Source organism: Rhinolophus sinicus, chromosome 16 (assembly GCF_057876585.1).
Source record: "Rhinolophus sinicus isolate RSI-liver-muscle chromosome 16, RSI-T2T, whole genome shotgun sequence".
Taxonomy (NCBI): Eukaryota; Metazoa; Chordata; class Mammalia; order Chiroptera; family Rhinolophidae; genus Rhinolophus; species Rhinolophus sinicus.
In genome coordinates, this window is record NC_142516.1 from 126,222,607 (window position 1) to 126,247,270 (window position 24,664).

Consider the following 24,664-nt stretch of genomic DNA (forward strand, 5'->3'; position numbering starts at 1 on the left):
AAACTGTTAGATCTAATCAATTCAGTAAAGTTGTAGCATACAAAATTAACATACAAAATAAGTAGCATTCCTAACACTAGCAAGTTATCTGAAAAAGTAACAATCTCATTTGCAATAGCATCAAAAACAACATAAAATACTTAAAAATTAACCAAAGAGGTGAAAAATCACCAACTGAAAACGACAAGACACTGATGAAAGAAATCAAAGACACAAATAAGTGGAAAGGAATTTGTGTTCATGGATTGCAAGAATAATATTATTTAAATGTCCATGTTGCCCAAAGTCATTTTTAGAGTCAATGCCATCTCTATCAAAATTCCAATCAATGGCACTTTCTACAGAAGTAGAAAAAACAACCTTAAAATTTGTGTTAAACCACAAAAGACCCCAAATAGCCAAAGCAATCCTGAGAAAGAAGAATAAAGTGAGAGGCATCACACTTCCTGATTTCAAGCTGTATTATAAAGCCATTGCCATTGCAATGTAAGACTAGAAACCATAAAATTCCTATAGGAAAACATAGCAAACAAGCTTCCTGACGTGGGATATGACACCTAAAGCACAAACAACAAAATAAAAAATAGACAGGTGGGACTACATCAAACTAAAAAGTTTCTGCACAGCAAAATTTAACAAAATGAAAAGACAATCTATGGAATGAGAAAAAATATTTGCAAACCATGTATCTGACAAGGGGTTAATATCCAAAATACTATATAAATAACTCATACAACTCAATAGCAAAAAAACATTGCCTTGCGAGCAAGGAACCTGAATAGACATTACTCCAGAAAAGACATACAAATGGCCAACAGATGCATGAAAAGATGCTCAACATCACCAATCATTAGGGATACGCAAATCAAAACTATAATGAGCTATCCCCCTCTTGCCTGTTAGAATGGTTAGCATCAAAAAGAGAAAAACAAATGCTGGTGAGGATGGGGAGGAAAATGGAACCCTTGTGCACTGTTGGTGGGACTGTAAACTGGTACAGCCACTGTGGAAAACAGTAATGAGCTTCCTCAGAAAATTAAAAGTAGAAGCACTCTATGATCTAGCAATTCCACTTCTGGGAATATATCCAAAGGAAATGAAAACACTATGTTGAACAAATATCTGCACCTCCATGTTCATAGCAGCATTATTTACAATAGTCAAGACATAGAAACACCTGAGTGTCCATCAACAGATGAATGGATAGATATGTATATATACACAATGGAATATTATTTAGCCATAAAAAGAAAGAAATCCTGTCATTTGCAACATGGATGGACCCTGAGAGCATTATGCTAAGTGAAATAAGTCAGACAGAGAATGACAAATGCTGTATGATTTTACTTACATGTGAAATCTAAGAAAAAACAAAACACCAAACTCATCGAAAAGAGATCAAATGTGTGGTTATCAGAGGTGAGTAATGGTGCGGAGGGAAAACTGGATGAAGGTGATCAAAAGGTACAAATTACCAGTTATAAGATAAGTAAGTACAAGGGATATAACGTACAACATGACTGTAGTTAACACTGCTGTATGGTATGTATGAAAGTTGTTAGAGTAAATCCTAAGATTTCATGTCAGAAAGAGAACAATTTTGTATTTACGTGAGATGATAGATGTTAACTTAAACTTACAGTAATCATTTCATGATATATGTAAGTCAAATCATTATGCTGTACACTTAAACTGATACAGTGCTATGTATCAATTATGTCTCAATAAAACTGGAAAAAAGACAGCAATCGCCTTCCGTCACCATATATTTGATCCCCTTCACCCTTTTCTACCTCCCCCTCCCTTTCCTTCTGGTAACCACTAAACTATTGTCTGTGTCTATGAGTTTTTGTTCCTTTATTTGTCTTGTTCCTTTGCCTTTGTTGCTTTCAGTTTTATATCCCACATGAGTGAAGTCATATGGTTCTTGAAGTTTTCTGTCTGACTTATTTCATTTAGCATAATAATCTCGAGATCCATCCACGTTGTTGCAAATGACAGTATTTCATCTTTTCTTATGGCAGAATAGTATTCCACTGTGTATATACACCACATCTTCTTTATCCAATCATCTATCGAAGGACACTTTGGTTGCTTCCACCATTACACCATGTTTGAGAATACCAAGCCTAGCTTTTATAATCCACTACAATTTCAACTTGTAATACGAGGACTGTCATGATCAACCCAAAGAACCACCGCAGACCATATCACGGTACAGATAAGGAAAAGGGAGTTTGCCACAGAAGGCTGCACTGACCACAAAGATTTCCCGTAGGTCATCACAACTCTTAACAACCCATGTATTTGATAATGGCTCTCATGAGCTTTGCCAGTGATGGGGAGATAGAGGAACTCTGCACCAGAAGAGCCCGGTGAGGGTTGGGATGTAAAGCTGATATTCAAGTTGGCAAGAAGCCTCTATCCACCCTTGATGCCATGAGGCCATGACTTGCAAAATCCAGGAGGCTAAATATTGATTTATTGTTTTAAAAGAAAACATTAAAAATCAAATATAGTGTATTTTTATTGCTGCATTTGCTAACAAGAGGCAATACTTTGTGTTCCAACTGTGAAATCCATATGCTCAGCAACACAGCACAGTCAGAGTCTCCAACAGTGCCCCAAACACACACCCATGGGAGGTAAAGACCGGAGCTGCCAACTGCTGTCGCCAAGAACAAAAAGAAACAAACTGAATTCACTAACATCTTCGAGTTCCTTCGACAATGATTTTATTATAAATATGTTCTTTGGAATAAACAAGTATTACATTCAAGACTATCTGCAAACTTGCTCTAAAATAATAAGAGAGGAAAAATGGAACCAGGAACCACTTAGAAGTAGCGATAAATAGCAAGGACACCTGCATCCATGCTAAGTGCCTTTCCCCCAAGAAGTGACAGCAGGTTAACAGGGACATCACATTGCTCATTAGCCTATTCCATTAAAATAAGCTTTGAGTTTGGTAATTTGCACTTGTTCTGTAAACTGAACTGCTCCTCTCCTCAGTCCTAAGAAGCAGGGTGGGAAGAGTCCGTCTTCAGATGCCAGTATCAGTACGCAAGGTCCTGACGTAGCCATGGCAGCTCTGTGCTCACGTACGAAGTGCTCACTGTTTGCCGGGAGCCACATCAGAGTAGTCCTTCAGCACTCCAGCCATGTGTTCATTGTGAGTCTTAAACCGGCGCTTTTTCTGCGAGGCAGGCTTTTTCCTTCTCTGAATAGGGGCCTACAGGGAAAGGTAAAAACAGAAACAGTAGCTCCTCAGAGGGATGATGTGGCAGGATGTACTAAGGGTGCCTGGAAACCAGCAGCAGAGAGATGCGGGGTGTGTGACCTGCTTTCCTGCTCTGTTGCCCGGCCTCACACACACCAATCCCCAGCACACTCGCAGCCGCAGGGAGGCCCAGTGCTTTCTGTTACGACATGTGTGCCCCCATCCGGAATAAATGGGCTGGCACAACAACTGACCAGAACTATTCTAGGCACTAAGAGGATAAAGAGACACAGTAAAGCTCTTTGATTTTCATCACTATTATCTGGTTTAAAAATATATCCATCATTACCAAAAAAAAAGATCTGATGTAAACAGGGCGAAACAGATACGGCAAAATTGGGAAGTGGACGGGAACACGAAGATTTGTTATTATCATTCTCTATTCTTCTCAGTATACCTGAAATAGTAATGCCACATGATGAAACCAACAAGCTAAACAATGACAGGAAACCATGAAGTGCTGCAATTACACTAATTCATGGAAATTACTGGCAATAAATCTTCCCTTTTAAGGAGTCTTAAGAATTCATTGCACGTGCATGCACACACCCGAACAGTCACAAAGAAAGCAAGCTACACAGCTGATGGTGGACGAGGAAAAGAGGGAGAGAGGTACAGCAGCCAGAATCTATAGTGCTGCTGAGTTATTCCTCATCTGGGCTTTGTCCTTGGACTAACACAGTTGATTAGCTGGTACGAGGCAATTCACAAGTCCTCACTCCATTACAAATCCCTCACCTGAGCAGGATTTGGGGCTACAAAGAGAAAATAACTGATTCCTAAGAGATCTGAAAATCAACAAGGACAATTCAGTGTGATCAGGGCTAAGGAAGACCAGACACCAAGACCACCGGGCTCACCGGAGCAAAGGGAGGAGAGCACGACTAAAGCCATAGCAGCCAAGATGAGGAAGCAGGCGCCTGGCTAGAGACTGGGCGGCTAATATGTGGGCACTAGAAAACATGCGGTGTGGCTGGAGCTTAAGAGTCGACACTGCCAGGACAGGGGTTGGAGGGGTGATGGGGAAAACTGCACATGCCTGGGGAGCAGCACTTGAGGGCAAAGAGATCCACTGGCCCTCAAAAAAACACACATGATCTAGTTTGCAGCTGACCAAAATCCATGGATTAGGACACAGAAAAACTTCGCAGAGTAGAACAGGAGGCAGCCTAACAGTTCAAAGAACAGAGGATTACGTTTTTTTTCTAGCGATTACATACCACTTTCTTTGGTCCGGATTCCTGCATGGAAGAAATACCCTGTCGCTTCAGATATTCTTCAATTTTCTCCTCATCCATTGAATCCACAGTGACACTCCTCCACAGTTTCTGAAACTCTGTGCCGGCAAGACAGTAGTTATTTTACAACAGATGTTTACAAGCTATAGCCTCTCAGTGATAGAAATCCAGGCTTCAATATTGTCTCCTCTGATCTACATTAGCACACCTGCGATTTCATTATAAAAACAAAGGAAGTAAGACAATGGCATTCAAATACTGGACACTGAGTAGCAGCAGAAGGGCCTGGAAACATAAACTGCATAATTACACAGCAGATCAGTAGGATTCTATTTCTAGCCTAATCAAGAAAGGGCCTCGTGCTCAAGGCCTCCCTGCTTGCCTGGGGAAGAAAGGCAGCTGACACTCTCCCTTTATTCCAAACATCAGTTATGAAATAGTTCAAATTCCTGCTTATCTCCCCTGAGCACAGAATACTCCATCTCATCTCCTACAGGTAAAAAGAAACACATAGGGAGATGGGGAACCAAAGTTTTATACTGGAGCGAGGAGCTGTAACAGTTTACAGGTGACCCTTGAACAACAGGGGTTTGAACTGCACGGGTCCACTTCCACGTGGATTTTTTTTCTTCCAGAAAATATATTGGGAAAATTGGGGGAAGATTTGTGACAATTTGAAAAAACTCACAGACAAACCTTATGATTTTAATAACATTTTCTCTAGCTTACTTTAAGAATACGTTATATAACATGCGACATAAAAATGTGTTAAATGACTGCTTATGTTATCGGTAAGACTTCCAGTCAACAATAAGCTATTGGTAGTTAAGTTTTGGGAGAGTCAAAAATTACACTCGGGGGCCAGCCCGGTGGCTCGGGCGGTTGGAGCTCCGTGCTCCTAACTCCGAAGGCTGCCCGTTCTATTCCCACATGGGCCGGTGGGCTCTCAGCCACAAGGTTGCCGGTTTGACTCCTCCGAGTCCCGCAAGGGATGGTGGGCTCTGCCCCCTGCAACTAAGATTGAACACGGCACCTTGAACTGAGCTGCCTCCCGGATGGCTGGGTTGGAGCGCGTCCTCTCATCCACAAGGTTGCCAGTTCGACTCCCGCAAGGGATGGTGGGCTGCGCCCCCTGCAATTAGCAATGGCAACTGGACCTGGAGCTGAGCTGCGCCCTCCACAACTAAGACTGAAAAGGACAACAACTTGAAGCTGAACAGCACCCTCCACAACTAAGATTGAAAGGACAACTTGACTTGGAAAAAAAGTCCTGAAAGTACACACTGTTCCCCAATAAAGTCCTGTTCCCCTTCCCCAATAAAATCTTAAAAAAAAAAAAAAAATTGCACTCGGCTTTTCAACTGTGTAAGGTACTGGCGCACCTAGTTCCCATGTTGTTCTAGCTTCAAGTAAATTATCCCAGTTCACAAGCAGTGTAAAAATGTCCTAATAGTATACTCCTTCCTGACCTCTGAGCTATCGTTCTAAATTTTACTATTACATGTGCTCTAAACACAAAATACATTTCTAATATTTTTGCTTTAGTCAGCTATCTTTCAGAGCAATTAAGAAAGTTTTTAATTAAAAATTTAACATTTTTAAATTAGAAAAACATGAATTTATTTATTTATTTATTTATTTATTTAATTGGGGGGGGGGGTATTGGAGAACAATGTGTTTTTCCAGGACCCATCAGCTCCAAGTCAAGTCGTTATTTTCAATCCAGTTGTGGAGGGTGCAGCTCACTAGCCAATGTGGGAATTGAACCAACAACGCTGGTGTTATGAGCACTGGGCTCTAGCTAACTGAGCCAGAAAAACATGAATTTTATATTTATCTTTATTTTTTCCATTTACAGCACACACTCTTGTTTGTACAGATCCAGGTTACTGTCTAGTATCACATTCCTTCTGCCTGAAGAACTTCCTTAGTATTTCTGGTAATGCACGTCTGATGATAATGCATTCTCTCAGTTTCTGTGATGCTGACAGTATTACTCTGAAAGAGTAGTTTTCCCTCATTTTTGAAAGACTTTTTGCTGGGTACAGAATTTTGAGTTGAAAAGTTTTTCCCTTTTGTCCCTTTAAAGATGTCATTGCACTGTCTTTTGGTTTGCACATATTCAAATGAGAAGTCTGCTATAATTATTTTTTCCTTTATAATGAGCTTTTCCCTCTGACTACCTTCAATATTTTCTCTTCATCTTCATTTTTCAGCAGTGTGAATATAATATGCCTAGGTGTTTTTCCGTCATTTGTTTGTTTTTTGGGATTATCTTGCCTCGTGTTCTCTGTGCTTCTAGGATCTTTGTTTTGTTGTCTGTCAATTTTTGAAAATTCCTGGCCATTATTTCTTCTGTCCCATTCTCTTCCTCTTCTCCTGAGATTTTAATTACACATTCAGACCATCTGACATTATCTCAAAGCTAAACGATACTGTTTTATTTTTTCACGGTTTTTTTCCTTTGCATTTCAGTTTAGATATTTGTATTGGCCTATCTTCAAGTTTAAAGATTCTTTCCTTGGTTATGCCAAGTTTACTGATGAGCTTATTGAAGACCTTCTTTGTCTGTTACTGTGCTTTTCATTTCTAGAATTTTCATTTGATTTTCTTATGATGTTTATCTCGCTGCTGAAATATCCTACCTGATAAAGCATGTTGTCTGTCTTTCCTACTAGAGGGCTTAACATATTAATCAGTTATTTTAAATTCCATGTCTCATAGTTCCAATATCTGTCTCCTAAGAATTCGGCTCTATTAATTCCCTTGTCTCAAAAGTGCATTGCTTTTCCTTGTTTCTTTTTATGCCTCAGAATTTGTTTGAAAGCAGGATATCCTCTGTAGGACAGCTGAGACTGAGGTAAATAGTTTTTGTGCCTGGATATGGGCATGCTGTTCCTTCTGCTAGGCCTTTAGTGTGTGGAGGAGGGTTCACTCTAGAGTCAGGACATGAGCTTGGTTTGGAATTTGTTGCTCTATGGTTACCCACAATGCACCACAGACTTCAAATTCCTCTAGCCATACCTGTGCTTAGGATAGAGGCTTGTTTGCCAGAGTTTTCTCAATGTCCACTCAACCTGTGGCTTTAGGTCTTCCCTTTAAGTTAGACCTAAGATGGTCTGTCAGCCTCCAAGCTCTTGGACTTCTTGGCATTCTACTGTTACCTGATAATCCATATCTGTGAGCCTGGTATGGGGTGGGAGTTCTCTCATATTCTGATTAAACCTCTGCCTTAGGCAAGCACTGTGTTCCTTGGTGTCTGGGGGGTGGCCTTCTCAGTGTTCCTGCTCTGCCCCCTGTGCTAAAGTTCTGGACCCAGCACATATTGCTGCCCCTTTCTTGGCAGTAGAGGATTTCCTTTCTGTTCCCTTCCCACAGCAATTTAAGACTTTTGTCTTATAGGAGAGAGGTAAGGAGAAAGATTTAGACAAAGCTTCATGTCTTTCCTGAAGCGTCTACTACTGTTGCCCTCCTCCAGACCGGCCCAAACTGGGCAGTACCCGCTCCCACCCTAGTTTCTACCTTTGTCATAAGCAGCTAGTGACATCTGTGGAGATGGGTGCAAATTCCCACATGTCTGTAGCCCTCAGGCGTTCTATATTCTCTTGCCAGACCACACTAAGCCTTTAGCAGTTCATTGAAAAATTCAACTGAATTCTTCTGAGAGGTGTTCATTTTGTCTGTCCCAGGTAAACAGCTTTCATCTCATCTTTTCTTAGAGGGAGCTGCCTTTCCTCAGATTCTGGGACAGGTGGTGGCCCTGCAACCTCAGCTCTCTGATAGATACAAGAAAACTATAAATTCGCAGTTGCCTAGGATTTATTGTTATTGTTGTTATTGCTGTAAGGGTGGGAACAAAGCTTTCTCCAGCTTTTCCATTCTAAGTGAAAGCTAGAAGTCTCCATCTATCTACTTTTTAGCCAAACTTTAAGAACAATGTGATTAATGTGAGTAGCTCTGTTCCCTATGGGGACATATGAGAGAAATAGCTTCAGGTCAAACTTCCAAGTCAGCAATAAAAACATTTCTCTAACTCCAAGAAAGTACATAAAATTGTTTAAAAATGTGTATCATAACCAGAATTTCACACATCAAATTTACCATAGCTATTGAAGGAAGTATGTCACAAACAAAAGAACAGTTCTGGGATTTTAACCATAACTTGTTAAATTCTAGCCACATGTACAAATTGTATTCATTAATTTAGAATATGAGTACGTATTACATAACTGTATATCAATTAAGCTGTATGATTCTCTCTGTATAACAAAAACAGCAAAGAGAATAAAAGTGCATATGATAAAAACACCTTTTACCCAATGGTAAATTTTATTCAATACACTATTTACCAAGCCTCTGTTACCACTGCAAAATTCAGTTCCTTGAAAATTGAAACTAGTTTCACTTTCTACTTGATATGTACAGAGTTTCTATATTTCAGGCCTCTTATGACACAAAGGGAATAATACCTACTAGAATAGTGACAGCAGTGGTCTGGAAAGCTAATCTGTATATTAATGTACCACCAAAAATATACATATACAACACTATAAATTTTCATGGCACAATGGAATTGCAAGTATATTAAAAACAAAATTTAATTCCTTTTGCTAAAAGAAATGTCACTGGAACTATTTTCAAAGGGAAAATCACTGAATAAGAACTCTTCATTGTCTTTATTTTTTTCAATAAGACATTTCTACTTCAATTCCTGCCTTTCCTTAGCTCAATATTGTTGTAATGTTTAAAAATTACATCCACTATGTAAATGTATTACAGCTGCAAAAATACTTAAAATGAATGCTAGAAGGCAGGGCCCTAAGACAGAATCTCACAGGATCCCATTACTTTTTAATGTATGTGGGGAAAGACAATGCTCAGCTGACAGAGGTACTAAGAGCAATAACCTTGTTTTCTTTAATTTTATAAAATCATTGCAAGAAAATACAAATTAAATAATCTTTATTTTCTATGAGGCTGACAAAATCAACTAAAAACTGGTGAGGGTAAAGAAATGGGTATCTTCTAATATACTGCCGTGAAGAGTTAAATTGGTCCAAAGAATTGGTTCAAATTTTACGATGGGTAATAGGCAAGCTGTTCAAAATTTTAAAAATCTGCCTTATATTTGACCCAGCAATCTACTTAAAGAAAACTACAATAAGGAGATAATTGGGCAACTGGGCATATATTTATGTTCAAGAACTGAGCACTATTTATAATAGCACACAGAAAATATAAGACAAAAAAAACCCTGAATTTCTATCTGTGGAATACCAGAACAAATTTTTTAAAGTACATCCATAAAATGGAATATCATATAGCCATTAAAAAATAATGACCTAAACCAGCATCAAATCACCAGGGAAGTAGCTACTGGGATAAGTCCTGAATTCTAAGGATAAAGTTGAAATTGTTTAGCTTTCCAGGCAGAAAAGAGTAAGTTATAAGCAGTGGGAGAAAAATCAGAAGGTCATCGAATTTATTACCAGGAACACCAACAAACGTTATGTAACTACAAAAGATCAGTGCAAATGTGTCCAGAAGGCTAAACTGGATGTTTCTTTGCCATCTGTCTAACCAAGTACAAAACTACAGATCCACTGAGTCGAAAACCAGATAAATAAATATAAGTAAGTAACCAGATAAGTAAGATTAAAACACTTAGCATTTTGGTACTATTTTATATTTTCAATGATACTAATAGCTAACATTACTATTATTCTTACTATGTGCCAGGTTCTGTTCCAAACTGTAAGCACTTTTATTTATATTAACTTATTTAATCCTTACAAGGACCATGAGATATAGATACCATTATTCCTATTTTATAGGTGAGGAGAGTGACGTCACAGAAATGGCAGCATGAGGGGGGCTTCTTGAGAACTCCCCTGGAAGTTACCTATTATATAGAGGAGGAATCTCAGACAGAGAAGGGTTAAGGATCCTGCCTAAGCTAGTAAGGAGCAGAGCTAAGATTTAAACCTACAGTTTGACTACTCAGACCATTCTCTTGATCACTGCATTTATACTGCCTCCTCTAAATGAATATGATCCTGATTTAAGGAAATACCAAATGCCTTTGTGAAATAAGATGCACACCTAGCTCCAACTACTGTGTTCACTTATCTATTTGATTTTTAAAATTACTACACAATAAATTCTCTTACTTGTGCTATATCTCATTTTAGGGCATTTCCTTCTATTACAGATAAAACAAAGGATGAATCTTCAGTAACTAAAAGCTTGCTCTGGGGTAAGATTTCGTCTTTATAGATAAGACTGCCACCTAGTGGGCCAAAACAAAAATCTTTATCAATACATTCAGGACAAAGCATTTTGAGGAGAAAATACAAAAAAATACAAAGACAAATATTAAGACATGTATCAAGTTTCAATGGGTCTTCACTGGAAACACACATACTTTACACCATTAACAAAAACTCAGTTTTCTTAAATGAGTGACTTACGCAACACCAACACTTTCAACTAAAAGAACAGGGCCTTACCCCAGCGGTGCCCCCCAGGGCCTTACCCCGGCGGTGCCCCCCAGGGCCTTAAGCACTTGTATGAACATCATAATGACAATATGCGACATGCTGCACAATGTGTTCCCATGTCATTCCTTCCTCAGCCTGTAAGCTGAAGGACAGAAATCTACTCACTTTGATATCCCTTATATCAATGAATGTGCTTAACACAAGAATGCATGAAAAGAAGTTTAAAGACAGTGTATCTTAATTTTTCTCTATTTTATAAACATAAACTGTACCTTAAATATAATTTTCAACCCAGGCAATTTGGTAATGTCTGGAGACATTTTTTATTGTCATAATGTGGGGGATGGTATGCTACTGGGGGTGCTGCTACACATCCTAGAGTGTACAGTGACAACCTCAACACCAAAAAAATTATCCACCTTCAAATAGCAATACTGCCAAGGTTGAAAAAGCCTGGAAAGTGTAGAAATTAATGAAACATATCAATTTACAATAATAAACTGAGCCTAGAAACCAACGGTTTTACATATATAAACAAATTATTTTTATATTGGTTTAATACACACTGGATTTTCTAGAATTATACACTGTCTACTATATATAGTATATAGTATGATTAACCTTTGTAAATCACAGAAAAGCTGCACTTCATGTTTTTCAGATCTGTACGAAGAATTCTTTATCACTTAAGGAAAACATCAATTATGGTATATAAATGGCCATTGCATCACACCTGTTAGTCCGTGTGTAGCTACCACATTGTGGACCAAAATGGGGTTCTACGGAAAGTAACCTCATGGGGTGATCTGATCATAAATTCATAACTGGGCAGGTCATGGTGGGTAGTCATATAACTTCTTTGAATAAAAAGCTTATCTTTGCCTCAAGCAAGCCCCATCCATTGTTTCTGTGTATCTACGTTAACACACCTTTGAAATGTCTCTTTTTTCAGACCCTTCCTTCTTCTAAAGTGTGAGGATTCTTTCAGATCCCTCCTCCTGAAGTGTGATCAATTTCAAGAGCACACACAATCTTGTTAACTATCCTGTAATCCAATGCCTGCCTTGCTTTCTCTCACCTTCATGTTACCTCCCTTAATTTCAAATGCATAAAAGAAGCTGCAAACTGTCATTTCTTGGAAGCATTTTATCTCAGTTTGTTGAGAACCTGCTTCCACGCATATCCTTTTTGGCTCGAATAAATTCTTATAAAAATTCTCTACAGGTTTGGATGTTTCTTACATCAATAAGCCCCTACATTTAGCAAAATGAGTGAGGCATATAACAGCAGATCAATAAATATTTGTTGGAGCTTCCGGGTTGGTGAAGTTGTGGGGAGGACGGCATGCTCCAACAGAGCACGGAAACCTCACCTCCCTTCCCACATAGCGGTAGTACTTTGTCTTATGCATCCCTTCCATCTGGCTGTCCCTGAGGTATATCCTCTTACAATAAACTGGTAATCTAGTATCTTAGAATTGGCTCACTCTTGACACTCCCCCTCAGAAACCAGCCACTCTTCTGTGAGAAGCCAGTGACACATGGAGAAGTCAGAGTAACAGGGAGAAGCCCAACCAAGCTCTCAGCCAGCAGTTATCAAGTCCAGCTGAACCTTCAGCCCCAGCTACCATTTACTTCAAATACATTTAGAGACATCAAGTAAGAATTGCTCAGTTGAACCCAAACATAGAACCAAGACAAATACTAATAAGTTGTTTTAAGCCACTCAATTTGGGATGAGTTGTTACACAGAAGTGGATAACTAGAATACCTTCTATTCAATGACTTGCTGGTTTTGCTTAATATCTTTACCACATGTATATAGCATTTAGAATAATTTTGCAAACAAATATTCGTTGAATAAATGGATTCATGAATAAATAGATTGTACCAAAAATCCCAGAAAGTGTCAACTATGGAATAAAAAGAAGAGAATGAAGTTGGTAAACTGATAACTAGAAGTTTAAACAAATTACTGAAAGATATAGAGAACCACTTTTTATATATACACATATACATTTATATAGAAGAGTCCGCACCAAAATCATACAATTTCCAGATAATGGGGAAAATATATCATACAATATAGTAAATAAAAATGACACTCAGAACTGATTTAAAAAGTAAAAACCAATCATATGCCATTTACAAAAGAAACATCTAAAACAAAGGTATAAAATAAAAGAATGGGCAAAAATATATCAGTCAAATTAATATGACCAACAGGGATATTTTATAATGATTATAGATACAATCCTTAAACTGTCTGTCAAGAACATTTATAAACTAAAACCACTGTAGGAAAATACATAAAGCAGTATCTACAGAAAATGCTGGCAAAATTCACAAAGATATAAAAGCAATGGGAGATTTTAATGTTTGCTCCATCAGTGCTCAGATTAAGAAGTGAAAAAAATGACTATGTAAAGGGTGATCTGATAGATTATATTTTCTTTTAAAACAAAAACACACAGCAAGTAAAATAAATCAATAGCTAGCATAACAAAGAAATACGGAAGAAAGCCCAAATACAAAAAGTTAGCAATAAAAAGGGAAAATAACAGAAAAAAAAAAAAGTAAACAACTTCTAGGTCATACTCTGCAAAATCATACACTTTATTAAACTTGAAAATAAAAAAGGAATAATTTTATAGGAAAACACAAATTACCAAAATTGATTCACAAGACAGAAAACTTAAAAAAAAGGACATAGGCAAAGAAAATACTTTGAATGTTGTTTAAGCTTCCAGTCAAGATGGCAGAATAGGCAAACACTGTGCTGGCCTCCTCCCACGACTACATCAAAATTACAACTACAGAGCCACCACCATTGAGAGTTGCCTGAAGTCCAGCTGAACGGAAGTCCTATAACCAAGGACATACTGAACAAGCCATGTCGAGACTTGTAGGAGGGGAGGAGACATGGAATGGCCTGCTCCCACACCTACACGTGATGGTTAAAAATCAGGAGCAATATCTTGACTGTGGAGGTCCCCCGTGAGGAGTGAGGGGTCCCAGGCCCACACCAGGCTCCACAGCCCAGGCTTCCACTGGCGGGAAGGGAAGTCCCCACAGTTTCTGGCTGAGAACCAGCAGGGATTGTGACTGAGACAGAGCTGCTGGAATCCCAGGCATTCCCCTTAAAGGGTCCCCACACAGACTTATTCATTGATGGACTCAGTCTGAACTCCAGTGCTGGGGCAGCAGCTCAAAGGCACCAGGGACATACAAGGAGGAACTGAATTGTAAGGGAGGGGGCTGGAGGGGGAGCTTTCTCCCAGACAGAAGTGCTTCAAAGACACCGTTGTTCCTTTCACGAGCCCTTCCCCAACCCAGCCTGTACGCACACACAGGCGGGTGCCACATCTGAGTCTCCATCAACCTGGCTAACACCATTCACCCTGCCCTGTTGATTCCCTGAGACCCCACCCTACCCAACTCGCAGGCCCACCCAAGCAGCTTCCAGTGGCTTATCCGTACAATCTGTCTTTGCTCATGCTGCAACTTTTCTAAAATCTCTCAAAAGTTCACAAACCCCAAACAAGCAGCAGCTGGCTTCAGCATGCACCATACCTTTTGTTAAACAGCCCCAAGCCCAGCACTCTCAACAGTGAGCCTCAGTTCACAGCCCAGCCTCTCCTAGGCACCTCCAAGCCCAGCACAACTATAATAAAAAGTGCAGATCACTGTGTAGCTCATACCAAGTGCCCCGGGCAGGGCATAGGCAACAGCTGACCTTGGCCTGCAACAGAGCCCCTCCCAAAAGGCCCCAAAATCAACACATCCAGTGGCCAGCTTCAGACCACGCCGGAGAACCACCCAACCACCTCCACAAAAGACACACCCAAAGGGCAGACACCAGACTCCTGCTAAAGCAAATCCTACTCTGTAGGGTCAGCCCCTACACAACAGCTCCTCCACTGCAGACATGGCCAGTCCTCAAACCAATTAGCCTCAGGGTCAATCCCTCCCATTGATGTGACAACAGGAATCAAAGCTCAACTACAACAGGAGGGCACATAGCCATAGCACCTGCCTCAGGTGATCAGGGAGACTACGCCACTGAGCCCCACAGCACTCCTACTACATAAGGCCACTCACTCTACTCAGACCGAGAGACATAGCAGCCCTACCCAATACATACAAACAAACACAGGGAGGCAGCCAAAATGAGGAGACAAATACATCCCAAATGAAAGAACAAAACTTCAAAGAAAGAACTAAACACAATGGAGACAAGCAATCTACCAGACGCAGAGTTCAAAACACTGGTTATAAGGATGCTCAATGATCTCAGGGAGAACTTCAACAAAGAGATAGAAAACATAAAAAAGTAATGTCAAGATATAAACTAATATTTATAAAATAGTAAAGAAATAAACTTTTTTTGTACAACTGAGCTATAAGCCTAAGAAGTTATAAACTGCTGTACCATGATTGTAAGAACAATTAACCTAAAATTTTTCAAATTACATATTCCAAATTCCATTCTGAGAATCAATGTTCAATGTAGGAGTTATTAGCTCTGTTCTAAGAGATGATAATGCTAAAAAGACATTATTATAAAATTTAAATAATTGTAATATGAATATTATAAATTTTGTCAACCTAAATTTGTAACATATTTGCAAATTAAAGAAAGTATTTCTACAGAAAGACTTACCTTCATCCACAGAAAATTGACAGCTCTTATCATTGAAGAAAAGAATTTTCTTCTTATCAGGACGATTTACAAATAGTATCTGGTCCCCTAAAGCCTTAAAGATAAAGAAATTTTTTTCAGTTAACTCCAAATTACCCCAGCTTCCCCCCAATTTATTTTACAACAAAGGATTCCCATTTCTTTTAACCCTCAATAAACCATTATTGTGGGCCCACAAACCCAATTTTAATTCTTGCGTTTCTTTTTTGAGCAATTCCGACTATTTTTAAGGATTGGTATTTCAAGACTTTTACTTTTAAAGGCTTTCCAAAATACAGAAAGGAAATTTACTTATTTTTTAAAAACAGAATAAAATTCAATATATGTAGCAATTATGATTTGGGTCCACTGGACCCTTTTATTGATCTAATAAAAATTGTAGGATCTTACTGTTTTTACTTTTCCTCTACCTTGAAATATTTTGCTACTTGCTCAACAGCACTCATCAATTATTTCCAATTACGTTTTAATAAGCTAAAATAAGAAAATGGAAGAATGATTAAATCTCCTAGGGTGTGAGATAAATAGCCACACTTCAGTTTTCTTACTGCAATGCCCTAAGTATTGCATCATCTTTCAAGATATAAAAGACTAAAGAGTCTTGGCTGGTTTTCAGCTTTCTTGATCACAGCTGACAATTCAGAATTTTTTATTTCCTATTCCTCAGAGTAATGACAAGAAAACCAACAGAAGATATTTCACTATTATTAATGAATGAGAACAAGAATGCACAAAGCCTCAGAGCAGCACTCTTAAGACGCTAATGATGCCAGTGAAATTCATCAGAGAAATGAAGTCTTAAACTATGACTGTTTAGATGACAATACCACAGATGAATAATCTCAAGCTTAAGCGTCAACAGGTGAACAGCATATTTTTAAGGACATAAAGGAAACAAGGTATTTTATCCAGTTAGTTATTCAACAGGAAGGAAGGACTTCATAAGCAATATTGTATAAGGACCTTTGCCATTTACTTTGCTAAAAGGGCATATTCTTCCACCTTAGTGATGTGTTTGCCAAAATGTGCTTGATACAAAAGTTATGTTAAATTGTTATTAAAATTTCTAATAAAGCTGTTTTCCACCATTCCTTTATTTTTATGTGAATTATTCATAATTTATTTTTTTAAATAATAGACTTCATTGGACCCAGGTAATTAAGAACAGAATAAAAATTCTGTATTTCGAGTAATTTAGAAATCATCCTGCCTGAAAATGAAATAGATTCTGTGCTTTTTGTGAGACCTTCACTTCTGAGCATCCTTAGGGAACAGAGCCACTAAAGATAGGGTGTCACAGTAACTTTACATCACAAAATCATTTAAAATAGAATAAGCAACTAGCAGTTTACACCACTGTTCTACTTAAGAATGTGACGAAAAGTCTACTGCACAGTAATAATACTGGTCCCTATCAAAATATGAAAAAAGAATGGAGCAGGAAATGTACCTAGCACCCTCAACTATTAAGCTAGGATTCAGTAGTTCTACATTCAAAAAAACTATAAAGTGCACAATTTATAAACTTTGTTTACATATCATTTGCAACATTTGTGTGGGTTAAGTTTAGACATTTTGTTTCTTTTTTCAGTTCTTTTATTATTTTTTGTTATTTTTTTTAAGTTTAGACACTTTTAAGTTAAAAATCATAAAAAGGGTTCTGGCTTCTAGAAATGGCCGCATAGTTCCTAAAGGGACCAACCCTTTCATAGAAAACTACTATAAACTGTGGATATTTTTTAAAAAGTAAAAAAGCTAAGTAAAAGATTTATCATATGCCACCTACTACAGAGAAGATAAAGTTTGGAGTTTGAGTATATCTAAGATAAATGCCTACTTAAAACCACTCTTTGGAGGAGTATAATAGAATCCCGAGTCTTTACACATAAATTCATAATGTTAAATATGCAACAGAAACTTATTAGGTATATGAAGAAACAGGAAAACATTAACCATACTTAAGAGACAAATAGAATTGGTGCAGACCAGGCCCAAGATGACCCAGCTGTTGAAATCAGAAGATCTTAAAACAGATACAAGAAATTATATATAAGAGTAAAATGGAAAATTTTCTTGTAATGAATGAAACAAAAACTCAGCAAAGAAACAAATCATGAAAGTGAATGAAAAGTCTACAACTGAAAAATACAATCTCTAAAATAAAAAGTTCACCACTAGGCTTAACAAATTGGAGGTAAAGAAGAAGTCAGTGGACTTGACAACAGATCAGTAGAACAAAACAAAACAGAAGTAAACAGAGCCAGCCTCAGGGACTTGTGGGAAAATACCAAAAGGTCTAATATATGTAACTGAATTACCAAGAGGTAGAGGAGAGAAAGGAGCAAGTTTTACTCCACAGGTAGCATCAACCATTAGTAACTGTGAAGAATAAGAACTTGCAGCCTTTCCCAGTGAGTTCCGAATTGAAACTGGCAGTGTAATCTGGATGATTTATTGATAGCCCCTTTAGGAATTCAAAACAGCCAGATTAGTCATCAATGGTTTCGTGTGTTAATGCCTCTGGTTCCTCAGATTAACAATGTCTTGTTGAAGCAGTTCTCATATAAACATAAAAACTTATGAGAAAAACACAATGTCTTTGAGGAAAACTTTCCAGAAATATTCTGAAGAATCAAACAATCAGAAACAACAGCAATACAAAAGGGAGCTATCCAAGGTACACAAAAATGACTACACTCTGTCCTCTGCAGCACAAGACACAAGTTTCAAATCTTCAGCTGGCTCACAACCCTCAAGTACACATGACGGAGGCTTTAAAAATAAAAATTTAAAAACTTTTGCTATTTTTAAAAAACCAGACATTAATTCAAATTATATTAAAGCATAGAAAGAAAAGACAGGTTACCTTGACAGCTTTCTGGGAATTGGGCAGTCCTTCCTCTATGTCTTCTAAAAGAATTCCTCCTAAACCTCTTTGGTCATGCTGATCTAAGAGCCGAAGCAAGGCCTTCTTATCTTTCAAGTTGTACTTGGGTTTGAAGGCATACTTCCCATCTATTACTTCAATTTTGGGATTATTGACTAATGCCTGTAACAGTAACACGATTTGGATATATTAACAAAAGGAAACCTCATATATACACTCTTAAATTCTAATTATTTAAAAAAATAGCAATACCCAAAAAAGTATCTTGTGAATATCAACTAGCAGATCTAAAATATGGACATTCAGGATCCAACACAATAAAGATCAGCATGGTGCTCAATTTTTATAAAAGAAACTGCTTATTATTTTCACAAATTCTTTGGATGAGAAAGAAACCATTTAATCACAGCTGCTTTGAAGAAAGCTATACCCAGTATTCTTTTGGAAAACAAAAGTGGTAAGATAAATAAAACACCAATTAACATTAATAAACAAAGTGAACTGGGTATTGCCTATCCCATCTTCAAAGAATAGTTTATTGAAAAAAAAAAAAAAAAAAGAATAGTTTATTGCATATTGGCATTAGAATGTGAGAAATACTACCCTGGCATGAACATATTTGATCAGTAGTCAGTCTGTCCCATCTGGTATCAAATGGCACCAGTACTAGCAGCTGTGTAAGGAAGTGAAAAGGACCAGACTAGTGCATATAAGAAATTTACCTATAATGTCAGCTTGAGAATGAAACTGAGTAGGGATACAGGAATTAATGAATGTAAGTACATTCCTAGTCAGTTCTGTTGTGCAGCCAATAACAGAAAGAAAGCTTTTCAAGAAAGAGCAACCCTATTTATTTATTTTTTTGCAGCTGCCAGCCTGAGACCCTAAAGGGAGAAACAAAGAAAGAAAGGAGAATAAAATAGTAATAAAAATAATATTTGAAGTCCGTAGCCTGTGAAACTACAATTTAAATGTGGATTACCACTATTTGTATATCAATAATATAATGAGCTACAATGACAGTGATTGACTGGTTTATTTATATTATGAAAATCAGGAACAATATTTTGCTTGGTAAAATAAATTGAATTATATTTTAGGAATTTTCCATTTGGTCTTTAGAATATAGCACTGGTTCTAGAAAGTAGTCTTCTTATCACCTCATACTTAAACAGAAAAGAGGCAAATATCTGAATTTTTAAAATGCTATTCTTTTCCAAATTAGCATGGTCACTGATTGTTTCAGGGTTTTTGATCTTCCAATGTATGTACATACACAACGTTGATGATTATTTTCCCAAGTTACCCGCTAGAGGCAGTGACATCACTATCAAGTGATAATAGTGGTAACAGTGTAACAAATATCTTAACAAACTATCTTGCTATCCCTACAATACATCATACTTTCAATGTCCTAAAACATATATAAAAACAATACAATTTGCCAACACATGCATTATAAATTTAGCAACTCAAAATAAGCCTCAATAATCCTGTAAAAACTTAAAAGGAATTGTTATAATGGCTAACCTCTATACCACTTTTATGCTAAAGTCTTTGACACTTTTAAACAGATGTGTAAGATTACATGAAAACCAACAAATCAAACAATCTTAAAATATGTATGTTTAAAAACCAAAAACAAAGACCCTATGCCAATTCTTTTAAGTATTAGGTTAGTGCAAAAGTAACTGTGACTTTTGCTATTATTTTTAACCTTTTGAACCGCAATTACTTTTGCACCAACCTAATAACAATTATTAACAGATTTCAGTATATTAAAAACCCTAGTTATCGCAAATATTTCATGGTAATCAACTAATTTTTTTTAACTGTATTTTAAACCTATTCTTACCTCAGTCATTAGCCATTGTTTCTGCTTGAGTCCAATATCTAAATGCTGGGTTTCATCCAAAATTTCTTCTAAAGTTAGAGGATGTGTATCTCCTCGTTGATGACGTGTCTATTGAGGGAAGATGTTAGAAGACAGTTTTAAAATGCTGGTTACATTAAATAATAGTTAAATATAAACAAATCTTTTCAGCAATGTAAAAGATGTATTATTTGAGGCAGTATAATTATAGTGATAAAGAGAATGGACTATAAAATCAGGCAGAACAGGGTTCAAACTTGTAGCTCTATTAAAATGAAATGATAAACTGAGAAAAAATATTTGCAACTCACATCATAAAGAGCTAATACTTTAACAGCTCCAAAAATCTAACAGGAAAATGACACAAAGACAAGAACACACAAATCACAGGAAAGCAATGCAAATGCCCTTAAGCATATGAAAAGATACTCAACTTCTACCAAGATATTCCTGACCTATTATTATACTAGCAAAAATCCGTATGTTTGATGGTGGGGCTGTAAGGAAACAGGCCCTCTTACACACCAGTGGGAAGAATGCAAACTGATACAACTACTGCGTAGGGCAATTTCACAATATAAATACATTTATGTCCTTACACCCAGCAATCCCATTTCTAGGAATTTACCCTCCAGATATACCAGCACAACATAGAAAACTGATGTGGTCACTGCAGCATCATGAGTAAAAGGAAAATATCAGAAACAACCTAAGTGGCCACCAGCAGAGGACCAACTGAATAAACGGCGGCACGCCTATGCTGCTACGCAGATGTTAGAAAGGAAATGCAGGTGTTCTCCGTGTGCTCACTTAGAGATATACTGGTGAGGATTTGGAGGAAAGGAAACTTTCATTTACTCTTGGTGGAAATGGTAAATGGTACAGCCACTCTGGACAACAGTTTGGCAGTTTCTTTTCAAATTAAATATATTCTTATTTTATGATCCAGCAATTATGCTCCTGAGTATTTACCCAAAGGAGTTTTTATCCTGTTCATATAAAAACCTGTACACGAGATGTTTATTGCTGTATTCACAATTCCCAAACTTGGAAGCACCAAGATGTCCTTCAGTAAGTGAACTGATAACCAACCAAAAACAAAACAAAATAAAAAACTGTGGTACATCCAGACAGTAAAATATTACTCAGCACAAAAAGAAATGAACTATCAAGCCATGAAAAGACATGGAGGAACCTTAAATGCCTATTACTAAGTGAAGGAATCTAATCTGAGATGGCTACATTCCCACTACATGACATTTCTGTAAAAGGCTAAACTATGGAGGCAGTAAACAACTGAGTGGTTGCCAAGGGTTAAGGGGGCGGGAGGGACAAATAGGCAGAGCACAGAGGGTTTTTAGGGCAGTAAACTATTCTGCATACTATAATCATGAACACATTCATTATACACTTGTCAAAACCTACAGAATGTACAACATCAAGAGTGAATCCTAGGGGCCGGCGCGGTGGCTCAGGTGGTTAGAGCTCTGTGCTCCTAACTCCGAAGGCTGCCGGTTCAATTCCCACATGGGCCAGTGGGCTCTCAACCACAAGGCTGCTGGTTCAATTCCCACAAGGGATGGTGGGCAGCGCTCCCTGCAACTAAGATTGAACACAGCACCTTGAGCTGAGCTGCTGCTGAGCTGCCGCTGAACTCCCGGATGGCTCAGTTGGTTGGAGTGCGTCCTCTCAACCACAAGTTTGCCGGTTCGACTCCCACAAGGGACGGTGGGCTGCGCCCCCTGCAACTAGCAACGGCAACTGGACCTGGAGCTGAGCTGCGCCCTCCACAACTAAGACTGAAAAGACAACTTGAAGCTGAACGGCACCCTCCACAACTAGGATTGAAAGGACAACAACTTAACTTGGAAAAAATTCTGGAAGTACATACACACTGTTCCCCAATAAAGTCTTATTCCCCTTCCCCAATAAAATCTTAAAAAAAAGAGTGAATCCTAATGTAAACTATGGTGCAGGATGCAGTGTGGGACGGGTGGGGCAGTGAACATATGAAAACTCTGTACTTTCTGCTCAGTTATGCTACGAACTTAGAAAAGCTCTAAAAAATAAAATCAATTTAAAAAACAACACACACACACACACACTCACACACTGGAGTATTATTTAGCCACAAACAAAGAAGGAAATCCTGCATTTGCAACAACATGGTTGGATCCTGAGGGCAATATGCTAAATGAAGTCAGTCAGACTGAGAAAGACAAATACTGTATGATCTCACTTACATGTGGAATCAAAAAACAAATATAAAAATCCGAATTTACAGAGAACAGACTGGTGGTGGCCAGAGGTGAGGGGTAAGGGGTGGGCAAAATGAATGAATGTGATCAAAAAGTACAAACTTCCAGTTGTAAGATAAATAAGTCCTAGGAATGTAATGTACAACAGGGTAATTATAGTTAACAATACTGTGTTGTATAATATATACATATATCAAATCATTATATTGTACACCTAAAACTAATAGTGTTATATGTCAATTATATTTCAATTTTTAAAAAATAACAAAAGTAAACGTAAAAAAGCATGTTTAAAAACATATGTAGTATGAAACCTTTTCTATTGGAAAAGGCAGAAATAAAAATATGTATTTGTACTCTTTAGATACAGAACCATTAGATATAGTCACAAAAACTAATAAAAGAGACTACCTATAGGAAGCAGGGCAGGGGAGAAAATAAATAGAATTAAGGTGAGAACAAAACTTCTTCATTTATGCCTTTTTATATTTTTTTTTAATACCAAGAGATATGTTACTTCTCCTAAACAAACAAATTAAATTTAAAAAAAAATTCCAGGCTCTAAGTTCTATCACTGTTGGGCAGGTTACTGAACCTCTTGGAGCTTCAGTCAGGTCACTGTAAAGTCAGAATTAATCATTTTTCAAAAAGTATGTTTGGAAAGCAGATAAAGACAAAGCCTAACACATACCACATAAAAACTATTTATTGAGCATTTGCTACTCATTCACTTATTCATTCAAATATTTAGTGGTAACTCCTACATGCCAAAAGTACTGCAATGAGACATACATTGAAATGCAAACTACCACGTCTGCCTTTCAAGAGCTCCCAAAATAGGATTGTAGCTAAACATACATATATGAAACTTAGGTACACAATTACCTACCAAAGAGAGAGACAGGTAGAGTCAGAGGAGAAGAAAGAGAAAGCTGGATGTGGGCTAGAGGACTCAAACACAGAGAAAAAGGAAGGAGGGGCAGCTGCAGTCTAGTACAGTGGTCCCCAAATCCGGGTGTATACACTCCGGGGGTAAACAAGTCAATCCATTTGAATGATTCCTTAGAAGCTTGTTAAATTTCAATTTAAAATTTCCACTTAAAAATTATTCTTTACTAATATGTAACATGTGGATTGATACCAGGGCCTCCCTTGGCTTCATGTCAGATCCACACTTCAGATGATGACATGCATGAAGGGATCCTGAGGGAAGAGTGGGAATCCCACAGGCCAAAGGGATTGACAGACACGGCCTTTCAGCATTCAGTAGCATATTGCAGTTTACCTGCTCTATAAGAAGCCAACATTATGGGAACATGTATTTTGTTAAGGTTTTTTAAACTATAGTGACTGTACAAGGATTTTTTTAAACCCATAAGAAATATACACTTAAAATTGAGTTACAAATTTCTTTTCCCAAAAAGGCAAATGTTTCAAATTTGTCAGCTACTTCTATAATTACAGAGGCCATTCAGTTTGCTAACAATTATTTTTAAAACAATTATAATTCTGTTCCTTGAAAATAAAACCAGCATTTTAACAACGTGTATAAGAAACAAACTGCTTTTTGAAAGAAATTCATGCTATGGAAAGGGCATTTTGAAAAGGAATATTTTGGTAATATTTCCATCATGTAATTTCAGAATTTAAAATATATAAGAATTAAAAACTGTCATATCTACCTACTTAAAAATTTTTTACAATTTTCAACCTTTATTTTTAAAAACTCTTCCAAACAAGACCCTTCTGTGAGTCTCAAATAAATTCATTAAAAATATAAAAAATTATAAGCCCTTTTGACGTTTGCATGAACTGACTGACATAAGGGAAGATGGGTTTTCACTAACCAAACTGCCTAGCTGGTGAGATGGAATAAAAAACTTAGTGTCAAAATTCTAATAATGTACTGTGGTCATTATTGCATCCC

At 37.5% G+C, this 24,664-nt stretch overlaps 1 protein-coding gene across 2 annotated transcripts in view; it reads right to left on the reverse strand.

The window, feature by feature from the left end:
• Positions 1 to 2,712: 2,712 nt before the first annotated feature.
• The window catches only part of GTF2E2 (general transcription factor IIE subunit 2), a 50,622-nt gene continuing 28,670 nt past the window's right edge, over positions 2,713 to 24,664 (reverse strand). For both annotated transcript variants that reach the window (XM_019750509.3, XM_019750508.3), the window contains 5 exons: positions 20,462 to 20,569; positions 18,586 to 18,768; positions 15,681 to 15,774; positions 4,501 to 4,616; positions 2,713 to 3,232 (listed from right to left, as the gene is read on the reverse strand). In XM_019750509.3, coding sequence (XP_019606068.1) covers positions 3,113 to 3,232; positions 4,501 to 4,616; positions 15,681 to 15,774; positions 18,586 to 18,768; positions 20,462 to 20,569 — 621 coding nt within the window. In that variant the 3' untranslated portion in view covers positions 2,713 to 3,112. The remainder of the gene's footprint in view (positions 3,233 to 4,500; positions 4,617 to 15,680; positions 15,775 to 18,585; positions 18,769 to 20,461; positions 20,570 to 24,664) is intronic.